The 15,400-nt window shown below is 40.3% G+C and overlaps 1 protein-coding gene and 1 long non-coding RNA gene across 4 annotated transcripts in view; one reads left to right on the top strand and one right to left on the bottom strand.

The window, feature by feature from the left end:
- Positions 1-2,201: 2,201 nt before the first annotated feature.
- On the bottom strand, positions 2,202-7,809 carry LOC109531424 (uncharacterized). 2 transcript variants are annotated; one of them, XR_002171178.1, is made up of 4 exons: positions 7,727-7,809; positions 7,582-7,644; positions 3,516-3,547; positions 2,202-3,165 (listed from the first exon to the last, which is right to left on the bottom strand). It is a non-coding gene; the product is annotated as an uncharacterized LOC109531424 (long non-coding RNA). The 2 variants fall into 2 exon arrangements; XR_002171177.1 differs by lacking the exon at positions 3,516-3,547.
- The window catches only part of cfap20dc (CFAP20 domain containing), a 28,549-nt gene continuing 20,818 nt past the window's right edge, over positions 7,670-15,400 (top strand). For both annotated transcript variants that reach the window (XM_019895710.1, XM_019895711.1), the window contains exons 1-9: positions 7,670-8,063; positions 8,162-8,251; positions 8,477-8,570; positions 9,594-9,666; positions 10,227-10,341; positions 10,434-10,587; positions 11,710-11,856; positions 13,568-13,740; positions 13,847-13,922. In XM_019895710.1, the coding sequence (XP_019751269.1) occupies positions 8,043-8,063; positions 8,162-8,251; positions 8,477-8,570; positions 9,594-9,666; positions 10,227-10,341; positions 10,434-10,587; positions 11,710-11,856; positions 13,568-13,740; positions 13,847-13,922 (943 nt within the window). In that variant the 5' untranslated portion in view covers positions 7,670-8,042. The remainder of the gene's footprint in view (positions 8,064-8,161; positions 8,252-8,476; positions 8,571-9,593; positions 9,667-10,226; positions 10,342-10,433; positions 10,588-11,709; positions 11,857-13,567; positions 13,741-13,846; positions 13,923-15,400) is intronic.

The raw sequence follows: 15,400 nt of genomic DNA, 5'->3' as shown, positions 1-15,400 counted from the left end.
TGTGCCTATTAATTGCATTTAAATTCATTTCAATGGGTAAAGGTGATTTGAGAGACAGGTGTTTTCAGACATGAGCGTGGTGACAGAATGAATAAACCTCATCACGAAAAGCAACACTAAATATGTTTGTGTTTAGTTTCACCACAGCAATTGGTATATGCCATTATCATGGCCTGAAAATAAAAGCCGTAACTGGCTGAAAGAAGACAGCTCATTAAAGACATTCAACAAAAGCCTTGGGAAGCTCTTAAAAATGAGATGCAACTCTATCAGGAGAAGGTCTGGGAGACCCAGCACCGGAACACAATCCCAGGATGACGTTCTGACAGTCGACAGCTGACAGGCGGCTCTCGCAGGGCAACAGGGTCCATGTCAGAACATATCAGTTTCAAACTGATGGGTCGGGCAAGAAAGAGCTTGCTAAAGTAGCCCAGTAAGAACAAAGACAGAAATGCAATGCAGTAATTGAATACGTTTACATGACACCAGAGAAAATCAACCAATTCTAATTGAAACTAAACTGTGAGTAATACATCCAGACAAACTCCAAAAAGCAACATTAGCAATTTGGCTCGTGCTAACATAGGATGTGTCCTGGCTAGTCGATCAATATTACACAGACCACTAAAGTTGATGATCTTGGATTGCCGTGGTAACAACAACGACTGTCGTTTGACGGGTTATGTTCAAGACTCCCAATACAAGAAGTGAATTCCCTGATATAGATTCAACCTTGTGAAATACTCCCTAGGCACTTTTTTGTAGCATTTATGGCACTTTTGAAGTGTTTAAACACACACATAATGCAAACGCGTTTAAAAGTATAATTTATTGAGTGAACGCAAAAGAATTAAAGAACATATTACAGTACAGCGTAACAGCGTACCGATCCCTCTGTGTTGACAGTACTGTAAGCAATCCATTTGTCTTACACAGTAACAAATTTAATTTAGCATCTCATAAACACCTTTACTTTATACAATTAACATTCTGCTGTTGCTTTCCGTAGCGTTTTAAAGCAGGATTACAGAAGATGACATCAAACAACTGTCAGCACAAACTCGGCTGTGCTGAGTTCACATTCTTCTTCTGTGAAATATACAACTGTTTCAGAGTAAATTGTGTGCCACCATCTAGTGGTCACGAATAGAATTACACCCAGAATAGACGTGATTTTGTACAACGTAAGAGTAATTAACTGTGAAAAAAAATCGGTGAAATAGTGGAGTAAAAATAAAAATTGAAGAAGAAAAAAAGAGAACATCGGAATCTTTTTCACAATTTCAATGATTTGGGGCGAATTGAGCAAAGGGTTGGTTAAACGCAATATTTTCTGGTTTTGTGTGTAAAAGTTTTCATTAAAAGCTGACTTTCTATCAGCCCACTGTCTGCTGGGGTTTAGTTATTTCGGTGGAGCTACCTTGGTGATAATCATGAGACATGAATAGAGTGCTTGGGTCAGACACCGTATCCAATAAATAAGGACTTGTGGGGGCAAATTAGCGAATGTAATGAATGAGGACCTTTTGTGCAAAGCTTCATTTAAAGTAAGGATAGCGACTTGGTGGAATTCAAAAGGAGGTCAGAGTAGTTAAAAGTTTGTCCCGCGAGCTGCCGATCGAGAGAACGAGGCGCACTAATGACCCCGATTACAACCAAGTGTCTTTGTGAACTTTACACTCTACTCATTTCGACGCTCCAGAAATAGATGACGCACAGTCAAGGTTGGGCTTTTCATATTTCCATACAGTTTTAAGCTGACTCCAAATGGCAAAAGTTCCAGTTTTAAAGTGCACTCGATGAAGTCATGCATGCAAATGTGAAAAGAGCATGAGAGATTAAACTGATTTCATTAATGGGTTCGTCAGTCAAGCATTTCCGAGTCCCAGTTGGAACAACAAACACTATGCATGTATATGATCAATATATAAAGATATGTATATTTTTCCTTTTTTTCGAGTGTTTCTGTGATTAAATATTAAAAATGTAACCGATAGCGACAAATGAAACGATTATGGCTTCTGACAATATGAGCAGTCGAATGAATGAATATCAATGACGTGTATGTTCTCACTTTAGCAAGCGGAAGCGAGCTAAATAGCTAAATGCAGATTGTCCCGTCAGGAGGTTGCCAAAGGAAGTCACTCGCAATGATTTGTTTGGCACCGTTTCATGCTGAATGGCTTTCCCGCAACAGCCCACCCATTTTTCATCCAGTTCGGATCGACAATGACGAGGCAGTGGTTGGGAATCAAACCTGCGCTGTGTCCGGGAAAGGTAAATAACCAAATAACACTGCCCAAAACATTCTTCCAAACGACTAGCCTGAGAATGAGCAGACAACATTTGTCACAATCACATGATACAACGATTTCTTCAACAGGATTCTGACAAAGCCACCATAAAGTTCATTTGTGTTCTTATGACACGCATGGAAAATTTTTAGTTTGGAAATAAGAACAATCTGGAAGTCAACAAGGCAAGATGCAAAGACATTTGTCTTTCACTGAGAATTCACAGCCCAAGATGGTTAGAAATCAATTGGAAAGAAAGAAATGAAAGCCTCTGCCGTTTCATGCAAGTGGCTTGGCTTATGCTTGGCCTTTTGGGAAATGGTTTAAAGTGCAGCTTTGTGGTGTGTGATTTGTTTTTCACTCTGAAGGAGGCGTGCAGTGATCTCTGACACCAGAGCGCAGAGCAAGGACTAAATAAATAGGAAAAAGGTTGATAATAGATGGAGGAGATCATGTGAGATGCATAAAAATAAACGTTCCCCGGCAATACTACGCCTTCTATTCTAATAATGACAACAATGCTCTTCAAACAAAAAGCAAAGTAGTTGAACATATTTAAATTGGCTGATTATAGCAGGTCCAATTATGCAAATGCCGTCACGACATGCAAAGTTTCATTAATGGAAAGTAAAATCTGGGTTTTTGTCAATTTACATTGCGCGAGAAACCCAAATTGCCTTTGCTAATTGATGTGTTTTGATAGATGCAAATGAACAGATTATTTTGAAAATAATGAATTATTAATCACAATCAAGTGCGCTAACAAGCGTGATTTATTAACTGATTTCTCCATACCACATTTGTCAGTGCTCGTTGCATGCCAAGCTGTATTTTAATGATGCTGTCTGTCCCAATCAGTGTCAAAGCATTCCTGTAGAGGGGAAGGGAAAAAAAAAGTCACTAATGAACCTTTCATTGTGCCCTGCTTTGTCTTACACAATCTGCATTCCAGTGCGATCATAAATCAGTGATACAGTGGGCAATCTTCATTATCGGGTGCAGTGCAAGAAAGGTTGGTAGAAAGTTAAAATTGTAATTTCAAAAGTTATGGATGAAGCCCAATTCTGCACTAGCCTTAACATTTCCGGCTCACTGAACTACGGCCACAGCACTCTCACAATCGAGTACACAGTACATTGTGTTTGCATGCTGGGAAATGTTTTTTCCCCCCCATGTAATTACAGTTAACAAGCACAAAGTTTTAACTACATGCAGACTCACTGGGCCCCCGGTGCCTGGTTATCTACAGACATCTGAAATAAGTCAAACCACAACGTGACATTAGTGAACCGTCTAATTAAACAAGATACAAACTCACCCCGCACAGGGAACAAGGAACTATGCCAGTTAAGGTACGATGACCCTGGCCAGCCATAAATATTTCTGTTGATCAAATACCATTTAGAGGGTTTATGTGTTGACATATAGCACCTGAAATTTTGAAATTGATTGATTGATTGATTGATTGATTGATTGATTGATTGATTGATTGATTTACCGATTTATTCGAGGTCGGCACCTCTTGAAGATGATCAAAAAAGACGATTCGATACGTATGTCGATAGGTGCGATACGATTCAAGAGCGGTACGTTTTTACACCCCTAAGTTGACAGACAGAACAACATTTAGCATCGTAGTATGCGAGTCAAAATGTACATTTTGCATCTCATCAAAACACTCATTTAAGAGCAAAACTGAGAATCATAGATTTCCCCCCCCAATAGTTGAGTCGCCGAGACGGTCCCAAAAAGATTCGTTGGTCTGGACGCACGTCACCTACGTGTCGAGGTGGAGGCAAGCTTGGTGTCTCTTGCCTCGCACCAGCAAGCCAGAAATGAGCTTCAGATGGCTGGTAGCTACTAGTGCGGCTGAACATGTTGCCAAGTCGCTCCCAAGTGAGTAATCATCGTCTCCAAGGCGGAATATAAGCCACGCTTCTGACAAGTATCGTCACGAAGGGATAATGAGGAAATTGTGATGCGGTGCCAATTCTAAAGCTAACCTAGGAGTCACATGTAATCATGAAACAGCAGAATAGCAAGCAATTTAGTAAGTATCTTATGGCCTATAAGCGAAGAAGTATTCATTTAATGGATGCATAGATATCACAGCAGACTGTGAGTGACTGGCTTGTCAAACTAAACATCAAACAAACAGGTACCTATTATGTCTATTAAACCAACCACGTCTATTTACCTTTAGGTGCACTAGCTTTCAGCTAACAATGAAACATCATAGAAAGGCTAATTAATGGCACCTATGTGGCTTGCAGGAATGGACATGTGAAGCCAAACGGTGCAGCAACACATGTAGACACTCATAACAATACTAACGGGTATATATGATTTATCCTCTGCTTAAAACGACTAATATAAATGCAGGTTGGATTAGTGAGTCATTCAAAAATGTGAAATGTGTTTTTGTTCGTTAGCTGGCTACTTTCTGCTCCTTTGTACCTCAAACAATGACAAAAAATAACATTCAGATTTTCCAATTTTCAGCTTTCTACGTTCCCGGGAATCAATTGTGTGGTTTTTGTGTAACAAACAGCTATCAAAACAATACCTCTGGCCTTCACACTTTCACAAATGGCAGAGGTAAAAAGCAATAAAAGGCAATGGCGATAAGGTTGATAGATGTGAAAAGAAGTTCAGCCTCATTTGAGCAAAATGAAAAATACAAGTGAGTGGCAGTGACCTACATAGACGGGGTACAGACAGTACATTTAGTCCATCCATTACTGAGCGCCTTTTCTAGTGTGAGAATGGCAGGCATGTCAATGTCAGGAAGTAGTAAAAGCCTGTCAGTCTTCATGTGAATTGCTGAAAATCAATAAACAAAGTAAAATGTGTATACAGTACTTGGGGGGGGGGGGGTGGAGCAGACACTTAGCTGCACCTCCACGCACGGATTGTCAATCTGTCCTTCGTTTCAATCAAAACAAAACTAAACTTTGCTTAATCATCGCCAAACTGTATGTTGTAAATTCTACTTCTATGCACATGAACCTCTGAAAATAACAGAAGGGTTACAAGGATCTTGGCGGGTGGGCACTGGTCTGCTGATGCCCATTGATCGGCCCGCGCTAACTATCACATGGACAAATAAACATAAACGCATTGTGTTGTGCAAAGCACTGAACTGACACAAAGATAGTGCTACAGTAATGTATGCAAAAACGACAAATTATATTTTGTCTTGAATGAAAAATTCTATTATTGCCATTTAAATCACACAACATATTTTTTTGTCTTCTTGCATGAGAATAGAAACTGCTATTTGTTTCCTTTTTTGGAGTAAGCCAGATTCAACCCCATTTACGAATCATATACTATATGTCATCATGCATGAAACAAAAAGTAGCCCGCATACTCCAATCCAGGTTTTATGCTGCCGATTCCGATGATCCATGAGTGAGCTCCGCCGCTACCAGTTCTGATACTGATCATAGATTTTTCAATTTTAAGAATTAAAAAAAAAAAAAAGAAAATGTGATTCTGGAGTCTTATGGCCCTCACCATGAACTAGAAAGTAGGTTAATTTAAAAAATGGAAGAAAAAAAAATGTGGCTCTCCACAAATTTGACATATATATTCCCTTTTTGCTATTTGAATGAGGATGGAACGATTCTCTGTACCTCAGAATGAAAACTTGTTTGTTCCTTTAGACTTATGTCCTCCTCCAAAAACCAGAAGTGACAAACTGATCTGCGGCAGGACAAACTCCAATTGCTTTCGTTAAAGGATCATCCTGAGTGTCACTCTAGTTATTTTTGTACTCGCAGTACAAAGGTGTACAATTAATGTTTAATTTTAACCACACGCATGTCTTTGCATTTGAGAAGCTTTTTTTTTTTTTTTTTTGATGTTAGCTCCAACGAGTGACATCAAACATGTAGCAACGCAAAGAACAACAAAAGTCACTTTAATTGCGAGCATAACGGGACAGTGCTTGTGGTTTCTTTTGTTTTGATCGCAATAAATAATTAAGACCATGCCGCGTTTGAAGTCAGATGGCTGCAAACATGCGAATGATTGTTATGCCATGCGGCCGTCCTCAGGCTAATTAAACCCCAGCAAGACAACTTCTTGATCCCATAATAGCTCGCTTCTTTAAGTAAACCAAAACATCCACGATGACACCTTGTATTTTGAAGAAAGACGCAACTTCAATAGGTTTCTATTTAAAAAAAAAAACATCTGTGGGTAAGATAGCTACTTGGACACTTCTCGGGATGATGAAAAATATTCACCACCACTTATCATTATGGTGACTTTTAACACAAATTAACATACTCATTTGCCTCCAGGATTAAGGATGACTTCAATTTTCCTCATCCTTATTGAGATGTAAATGTCCTTTAGACTGACCACTACATACTCGGCGAATTGTTAAATTCACAAACCCGATAACTTTAAACAGGTTAACCAAGTTATTCATATTCAAAACTCCAGGTTGTCCTGCAGTATGGTTTAACAACTCAAAAATTATTCATTTTCTTTGGGCCTTCTCCCTCCTGCTAGTTGCACTTCACTTTTATGGATTGGAATCTTAAAGCTCTTTATTAGATTATTCCTTTAAAACATCTAGTCATAAATCGAAAGCGCCTTTCAATATAATGCACTCCGGCATACAACACCAGCGTACTGGCGCTCAATAATGAACATAAAGTATTGATATTACCTTCCTGACTGACTCGACAAAAAAAAAGAATGTATTGGCTTTGGAGAAGTAAGGATCTCATTAAATGACTCAGTTTTCCATGCAGAAGTTGTTCAGCCTGGATGAAGAACAGTTTTCAATTGATGGCTGGCTGTGTGCTTTTTTTTTCAATGCACACTAATCAGACTCAATACTAAACAGGTATTTATGTGTCTCATTTTGAGTTTCCTGCAGCAACATTTTGTAAAGACATCCATCAACTCATCCTTTAGCATTCGTCCTTATTTAGGTAACTGGCAAATTCATGGCACAGACAAACAAACCACAATTCCCAAATATCATCAATTTGGAGTCCACCATTTTTGAACGTGGTATGGAACCTTATCATACCACACAATCTCCACACAGGTAGGAGAGATTCGAAGCGAATCTTTCAACCGTGATGCAGAAGTGCTAACCACTTGTGCACCATTCTGACAAGACAAGGGGATAAAAACACGTAAAGTGAGAAAGGATTGTAAATTTGGTAATATAATTTATCGGTCATACTTTGTTGTACATGAAAGTGAACGTGCTCATGATGGGCAAACCAAAACGGTACTCTGACGTACACGGAAGACTTACGTAAGTTGACGTCATTCTCCCCAAACAAACTGATGTCATGCTCACACGTTCTTCACCCTTTACCTGTTGCCAGATGACAAACGAAACAATATTAGTTATTGTGCTGTTCAACAAATGGTACTTATATACGCATGAATAAACATACAAGAGCGTCGTTCGTTCGCTTCGAAACCACGTGGCGCTTGCAGTCATCGTACACGGTCACTGATTGGTGTATTCTCACCTGTGACAACATCTCTGATTGGCGGTGAGCAACGCTCGGTCATTGGTTGAGGTGGTTTGTTTTGTTTTTTTCTTTTTGCGAGCGGCGCTTTGCGGTAACCATGGCAACGAATACCACGGATGTTTATTTGCTTGCTCTTTTCGGCTACACGCCCTAAAAGTCACCTAATGCGAAATTGCTAGATATAAAGTTAATTGACCAGCCATCTTTTTGTCCGCTCAGGTGCCAGGAGGAGAAAATGTTTAAGCACAATTATCAGGTAAACGTGTTGTGTTTAAAAGATGTTCTCGTAGCGGAGTTCTGCAGATCAAACACATCCGACAGCTAAATGGTGAATACAATTTGCCTGTTTTGCAGGGTGGCGCCGGGGTGGAGGTGTTCAGTGCACAAGGGAAAGACCCCGTGGCCAAATGGAAACTTTGTGGAAGCCAGTCTGCTATACGTAAAGTGAGAAAAGATCTTTTCTTAACAGGTGCAATTGGTTTGGTATATTTGAGGTAACTGGAAAACATCGACTAAAGGTGTCCTTGAATTCATTATTGAAGACGCATACCACAAAGTAACAACCAGTATGAAATTATTGACTGCAGAGGACCAAGAACATGAACATGCTGAAAGGATGTCAGTGACTCAAAAATATATTCCATCAACTAATCTTATATCTTTTTCCAGGAGTACGACAAAGAAGTCAAAGGATTTGTTTACTGTCTGGAGGGTAGCGGAAAAATTGTGAAGATGCAAATGCCAGAGAATGGGAAAATGTCACGTAAGTTAACAATAACATGCACCTGAAAAGTAGGAAGTAGGACTTGGAGTAAAATTATTTTGTGTTGGAACGTGCTTCAAGAACCAGACAAAATGGGGCGTGCGAACAGACACTATGCAAATATAATCCAAAATCAACCCAGTGAATTGTTGCCCTTTTTAGCAGTTTCGTACGTGCGTTTGTGCGTGTGTGTAAGAGAGATGCCATACTAAGGATACCAGCAAAGAAGTGTCATGAACCAATCGGAAGTGGATTTAGTGCGACATCGGACAAGGTCTGGCTGCTCAGCAAACTATGAGCACTACAATTGATTAAATATCAACTTCATACACGGTTGCATTAAATCTTGCACGTGATACACATTATATGCAACAAAAAATACACCAGGTGACAATTTACTCAACTGTCTTGGGTAAGGTATTTGATTTTATGAGTAGTGGTCCTGGCACCACAGTGTCTACCTTACAATTCTGGTGGTTCACGGTTTGAATCTTAGCATCAATTTCTCCCTGCGCTTGTATGGTTTCGAACCATATTCCCTAAATGTATATGTTACATAAATTGAAGAATTTATGTTATATGTGCTGTTGTTAAATGTTCTGCAAGCGCTTTGTTACAGCTGCAGCTGTTTTGTGAAGGTGCTGTACGACCAAAGATGTATTGCATTGTCTTATATTGGTGTGAATGTCAATGGTTTCTGATGTGCTCTGAGATTGGCTGGCAACCAGTACAGTGTGTCCCTGCTTCTCACCTAAACTAAAATGGGATGACTCAAGAAAAGGATACAACATACAAAAAAAATGTATCGGTGGAATAAAGCTCTTTGAATATGAGTGTACATAAAATGCTAATTATTATTGTTTTTTTTTTTGTTTTTTTTTTTTAAATGAGAACAATTTGCAAGTCTGCAATCCCCATGGAATGGATTGTATTCGTCTTAGGAGTTTCCACGCAATATATTTTTCATGATTATTAAGACCTTGCTGCTAACATAATACGTTGTTCTTGATTTCATTTATTTAGTGGGACTTCTCCAAAGATTCTTGGCCATCCAGGTCTATATTCCTCAAGGCAAGGATTTTTCGATGGACCTTGTGTAAGTTTGTCAATGTTTTGATGGCAAAGATTTCCGCAACGTTCTTGACAATGATTATTCAAATACATAAACCAGGCTCCAACTTGAGCAGATTGTAATTTTCATAGTTTTTTAACTATACATTACTGAATAAAATGAAAATCTGTGGTTGATACTGATATCGTGTCAAAAACAGTTCATTCTAATGACGTTCAGGTTATTCCAAAATGTCGTATCTTTTTGGAGCACCCAACTACCAGTCAAACTGACACTTTATAACCAATAATAGAATATTGGGTTTGTTTGTTTTCTGGAAAAGCAAACTAGCAACAGAAGAAAATAGTTCGTGAATACAACTTGCTTATTTTGATATTCCTCATGCATCATATTTTTAGACTCAGGTGAAATGTTCTCATTCTTTTCTTTTTTTTTTTTTTTTGTCAGTGTGCATGTGTGTGCTTGCATGCCTGCGCATATGCACGCTTGTATGTGTTCGGCACTGATTTCACAGCACTCACAAACTGCCTCTGTGGTCACGGCATCGTATATTCACAACATTCCCTGTTTTACCTCTGCTACAGAATAACAGATGCCGGCCACCTAAAGCGACGACTCTGCTTATCGACCGTGCATAAAGAGTTGTCCGCCACACTCTGGCATGCAAAACTACCTCTGGCAGGAGTGAAACGCAATATTGTGAGTATCTGACTCATCCCAGAAATGCTGTCATTATTTTTAGGTGAGCTCTGCGTCCCTTACCATATGAAATCCTTTCGCTCTTGTCTCAGTGGACCATGTTGTTTGTTGACCTTGTGTCCTTTACCGGAGAGTTGTTCAAGGCTGCCGAATTTTTGTCCCTGGATGGCATCACCCTGTTTGCCAGCTGTAAAGTGCGAAGAATCTTTACCATGAAAACGGAGCCAACTGTACTGACAAATGATGGTAAAGACTAACAATCGTACATTCACGATTAATGTCAAAACTGATTATGTTCCACACTGTTCATCCTAACTCGCTACCGGTTACTGTCACCCTGTACATTCCGAAGTCTAACATACTGTTCCCTGGAGCTTGTTGACTTCGAAGTTGTTACAATTTCGAGACAAAAGGAATAATATAAAGTGAAATGATTTGTTCTCGTCACAAACTGTCAACATAAAATCTTGATGGAATGTACATAGGATCTTTTAATCAACATGAAATGTTCCTAAATATCACACATGCATAAAGAGAAGATAAAACACTTTATAATAAAACTAAATTAAAGACGTTGATACACAGAACAGTTTTAACAACCCTGCCAAATTTGAATGATTTAAAAAAAAATCGCCACGTATATGAAAAGAGTAAGTAATAAATCAAGCCTTTGTCTCCCCTCTCAAATGCTTTGGAATTGTCTGCTTAAGGTGATGCAAACACACCCTGCTCGATTAACCCTAATTATCAATTCAATACCACAGCTGAAGATAGCAGTGTTACATGCACTGTGAAAACGACACTAGCTTGCATAATGTTAAACTACATTCTTAGGTTCACCAACAAAATTGAGAAGTTACTCTGGAATACACTTAGAAATTGTAGAGATTTATACACATATAAAAACACAAGGCGATTTACACTCATTTAGTGGGGACATAATGTGGTCACTGGGCAGTTCAAGTTATTATATGGAAACCCATTTTAACACTAAATTCCCACAATTAGTGACTGCATGGCTTCTGTCTTTGCACCTGTCTTCAGTGGTTAGCTTCAAATATGTCAAATGTATTTAGCAAACAATTTATGGATCCTCTTTATAGGGACTTAAAAATTAAATAAGACACCTGGCACTTGACAGAGAACAGGAAGGTGTTTGCAGAACAATATTGTCACCTGCTTTAATACTGTATCCACACCGTATGTAACAATGCTTCAGGCATATGACGATGGTGTGGACTCAAGTTTTATTGGACCTTGAGAGATATTATCTCAGAAAATGTAAATCAACCTATGAAGGTGTTTGTGTTATTTTTATGTGTTAGCGGTGTCATACACCTTGATTTATTTTGGCATCGTCTCCTCCAGATATGTTTCTCAGTCGGCCCAGTGTTATGGATCAAATCCCTCGCAGCTGCCAGTTTCCACCAAACATTTGCCATGAGTGTCAGCTTCTGAACATGGCAATCTTGCAGAAGGCCAATTTGAGGTCAACTCAGGCAAACGTCGACTCTGGTGAGCGCTAATGGTCTAAATGAATCTGTAAAGAAAATGTAAATTGGCAGATTGGAAGATGAGATGGCAAAACACATAATTAGCAATTTCAAATCAACTTCCAAGTGGACTGATCCCGTTAAACCCCAAACGAAATCAATACAAATTCAAACAATGCATAAATGTAAGATGAAAACTCAATCTTGATGTGAGCCTTGTAAAAAGTGTGCGCTAAAATGCCAAACGGTCAGCTATGTTGGCATGGGAATGTCTGATGACCTATGGAGTAGAGGGGGAAGGAAGAAGCGGCACTTGACCCTCAAACAAGCATCAATTAGGATGGAAGGGTTTTAAAAAAGGGCCTGGCCGGTTGTTACGGCAACCCGAGGAGGATACTGCACCTCAAGATCCATTTAGTTAACAATCCGCTGTTCTTTCCTCAGAGTGGTTTGCAGTGTTTTTTTTTTTAAGTAAAGAAAAGTGACTTCAGGCAGTAATAAGGGAAAATGGTTCATCGTATTCGCTTATTGTGGCTGCATGCCTTTATTTTCTGACGGATTTACGGTTGCCCTGGCAATGACTGAACTATTGTTCGCCAGTCCAGCTCTTATTTGAAAAAAAGAAAAGAAAATTATAATTTTCATCTTGATGAAAAAAAATTACTTGTATGATTGCAGGATGCCCAAATATGCTTTTATGTTCTCACAAACTGTTGAAGTGCATAACTGCAGCACTTGTACCTAGAAGGCAAATGGCGAAGGGTTTCCAGTTCGAGTGCACTTTGTTTTCCTACAGTTAAATGGGCGCATCATTTGTACTTCTATTTGCACTGAGTCACTTGTACTTTATTTCCTCCTCATATATAAAGACATGCACCAGTAATCCAGTCCTGCAGCCTCTATGGCCTCTTTTATCGGCATATATTTATTTGTTCTGACAGCCGTTTCGGTCGTGTTGACTCGAGCGGCGGTGCCCGCAAAAGACAGAAGCGACCACCTACAAGAATGAACCTATCGTCGCTTAGCATCATTAGCATATACCGTTCCCTCATCACAATTAAAAAGGATTGCTATTAAAGAAGACGTTCCGGTTAAAAGGCGACAGCTCCGCCTGCTTGCCCCAGTGCCTTGTCAAGAACTGTTACGTACGAAGTCGCAATAAACAACCCAAACAGCTCATTCCTACGCAAAACGCATTTGATTCCAGGTCGCAGATTGTTTTTATTTACAGCTCCAGGATTTAGGCGTCTGTCACTACAAGTTTATTTTGCCCACGTTCTTTCATGAGTTCTCGCGGACCGCCGCTTTCCCTGCGTGTCTCTTTGTATCGCTGCGCCTTCTTCGAAAAACATCACACAAGTTTTTACCTTTTGATAGGAGACTGACACACGCCGCCAAAGTAAATGGCCGTGTAGATGCCGATGCTCCCGTGTTGTCAATTGAACTGTTCTTTATTCCGAGAATCGAATAGGCCCGTCCGAATTCGACATGATACAAGGCTGGAAAAGTGCCACCGCCTGCTATTTTTTCCCCCCTCCATTTATAGAATATGTCCACGCCTTTCACAGCTTTACCAAATTGATCGTGCAACTGCAATTGATATCATCATTGATCATCATCATTTTCGGCATTAGATAAAGTGCTTATTATTTGCAGCTCCACTTTAAGCACGAGCGCACTTGCTATTGTTGAAGATCAATAACTGTCAATAAGTAATGTGGCTGTCTGTGAAGGACCTGACCAGCATCCTGCCGCCAGATCAGCCACTTCTCACAGAAGCAAGCCCCAGGCAGCTCCACACACGGCCTCGGGCTCAAGAGCCGCTGCACCGGCAACACAAGCTGGAAGAAAAGGCGGCCCGGCCACGATTGGGATGGAAAAAGGGGAACCCTGTAACGAAAAAACAGTAAGAACACAAACCACACACACAAGACATCCCTGTTTATGATTCAGGCATTCATGTCATGGTATTACTCATCATTATTTTTTTGTCTTTGCAATATGTCCCACAGGCACCCTTAAATCCGACACGCCAGCAATTTAATGCACACAGTGGAGATGCAGAATCATCACACCTTCATCAAGCGGGTAATGATTCGTTTTGATATCTGGTTTGGCACTTATACGGTATATACGTCACGCTGTATTATGTCACCTTGATGCGCAGCAGTTCAAATGAAAAGTGGATTGTACATCCAGCAGCATCTATGATTAGGTATCCAAGATAAGGGCGGTATAAACAATTTCTGCCGTTACAAATTTAATAATGCAGTTTTAACCCTTTCATGCACAAATAATGATAACCTGTAACCGGATAACATGATAAACTGTCCATTGTAGTAACCGCTGTCCCTGAAAGGGTTAAAGTAAGTGTGAAAGTAAACATATATGCTTTTTTTTTTCACATTATAAAACAGTTCCAAGTGTCTTGACATGTTTGTGTCATGCTTTAAGTGAATAAAACCATAGGGATCAAACGTTAAAGACATAATTTACGGTATATTTCTTGCCTTGGTGAAATCAACTCGCTAAAGGGGGCAGGCCCATCGAATGCCCTGAGGCAGCCCTCATCCTACCCGACGTACTGCTGGGCCAATGGCAAGCCGGGCTTCCCTTTGAATGACGATGAGTGGGATGAAACCCGCTGGCATGTTCCTGTGGGATATTGGCTCTCTCCTCGGCGGCAACTGTTCATTAATTTCACACTTGATGGGTTGAGAGGGGTGTCCCGGTGTACAAATGGTTAGCGTGTCGACCTCACAGTGCAGAGGTCGTGGGTTCGATCCCGGCTCCGGCCTTCCTGTGTGGAGTTTGCATGTTCTCCCCGGGCCTGCGTGGGTTTTCTCCGGGTACTCCGGGTTCCTCCCACATTCCAAAAACATGCATGGCAGGCTGATTGAACACTCCAAATTGTCCCGACGTGTGAGTGTGAGCGCGGATGGTTGTTTGTCTGTGTGTGCCCTGCGACTGGCTGGCAACCGCTTCAGGGTGTCCCCCCCGCCTACTGCCCAAAGACAGCTGGGACCCCCCCGCGACCCTTGTGAGGATAAAGCGGATCGGAAAATGGAATGGTTGGATGGATGGGTTGAGAGGCACTCTAGAATCCCAACTTTTTGTCTACAAACATCAAAAAATTGTCCATTTTCCATCATACTGTATGCCCCCTTTCAAAAATAAATGTTTATTATTCTGATTGTAACTTGCAGTGCTGTCGAACTGCATTGCAGCATACTAAGATGTGATTCTAATATTTAGTACCTCCGATACAGCTTTCCGAGAAGCTTTCTCGATGGAAACAGCGCTCAATATTATATTTCAGTGCCATACTGAATTTTGGTGCTCCGGCGTGGAGTTTACATCACCCCCTTCCTTCCACTTGCATGTGTTTTCCCCAGTTACTCGAGTTTCCTCCCACGTAAAAAACAAACAAAGAAAACAAGCAAACACACAAACAAAAAAAAAAAAACAGATTAGTTTTCCATAGGTGTGAAGGTGAGTGCGAACGGTTGTTTACGAACTGTGGTGGTCCGTTGATACCACATTCATATTGCAAGTGGACCTTACGC

This window comes from Hippocampus comes, unplaced genomic scaffold (assembly GCF_001891065.2).
Source record: "Hippocampus comes isolate QL1 unplaced genomic scaffold, H_comes_QL1_v1.1 scaffold420, whole genome shotgun sequence".
NCBI classification, from domain to species: Eukaryota; Metazoa; Chordata; class Actinopteri; order Syngnathiformes; family Syngnathidae; genus Hippocampus; species Hippocampus comes.
This window is presented reverse-complemented; position numbering and strand designations above follow the sequence as displayed.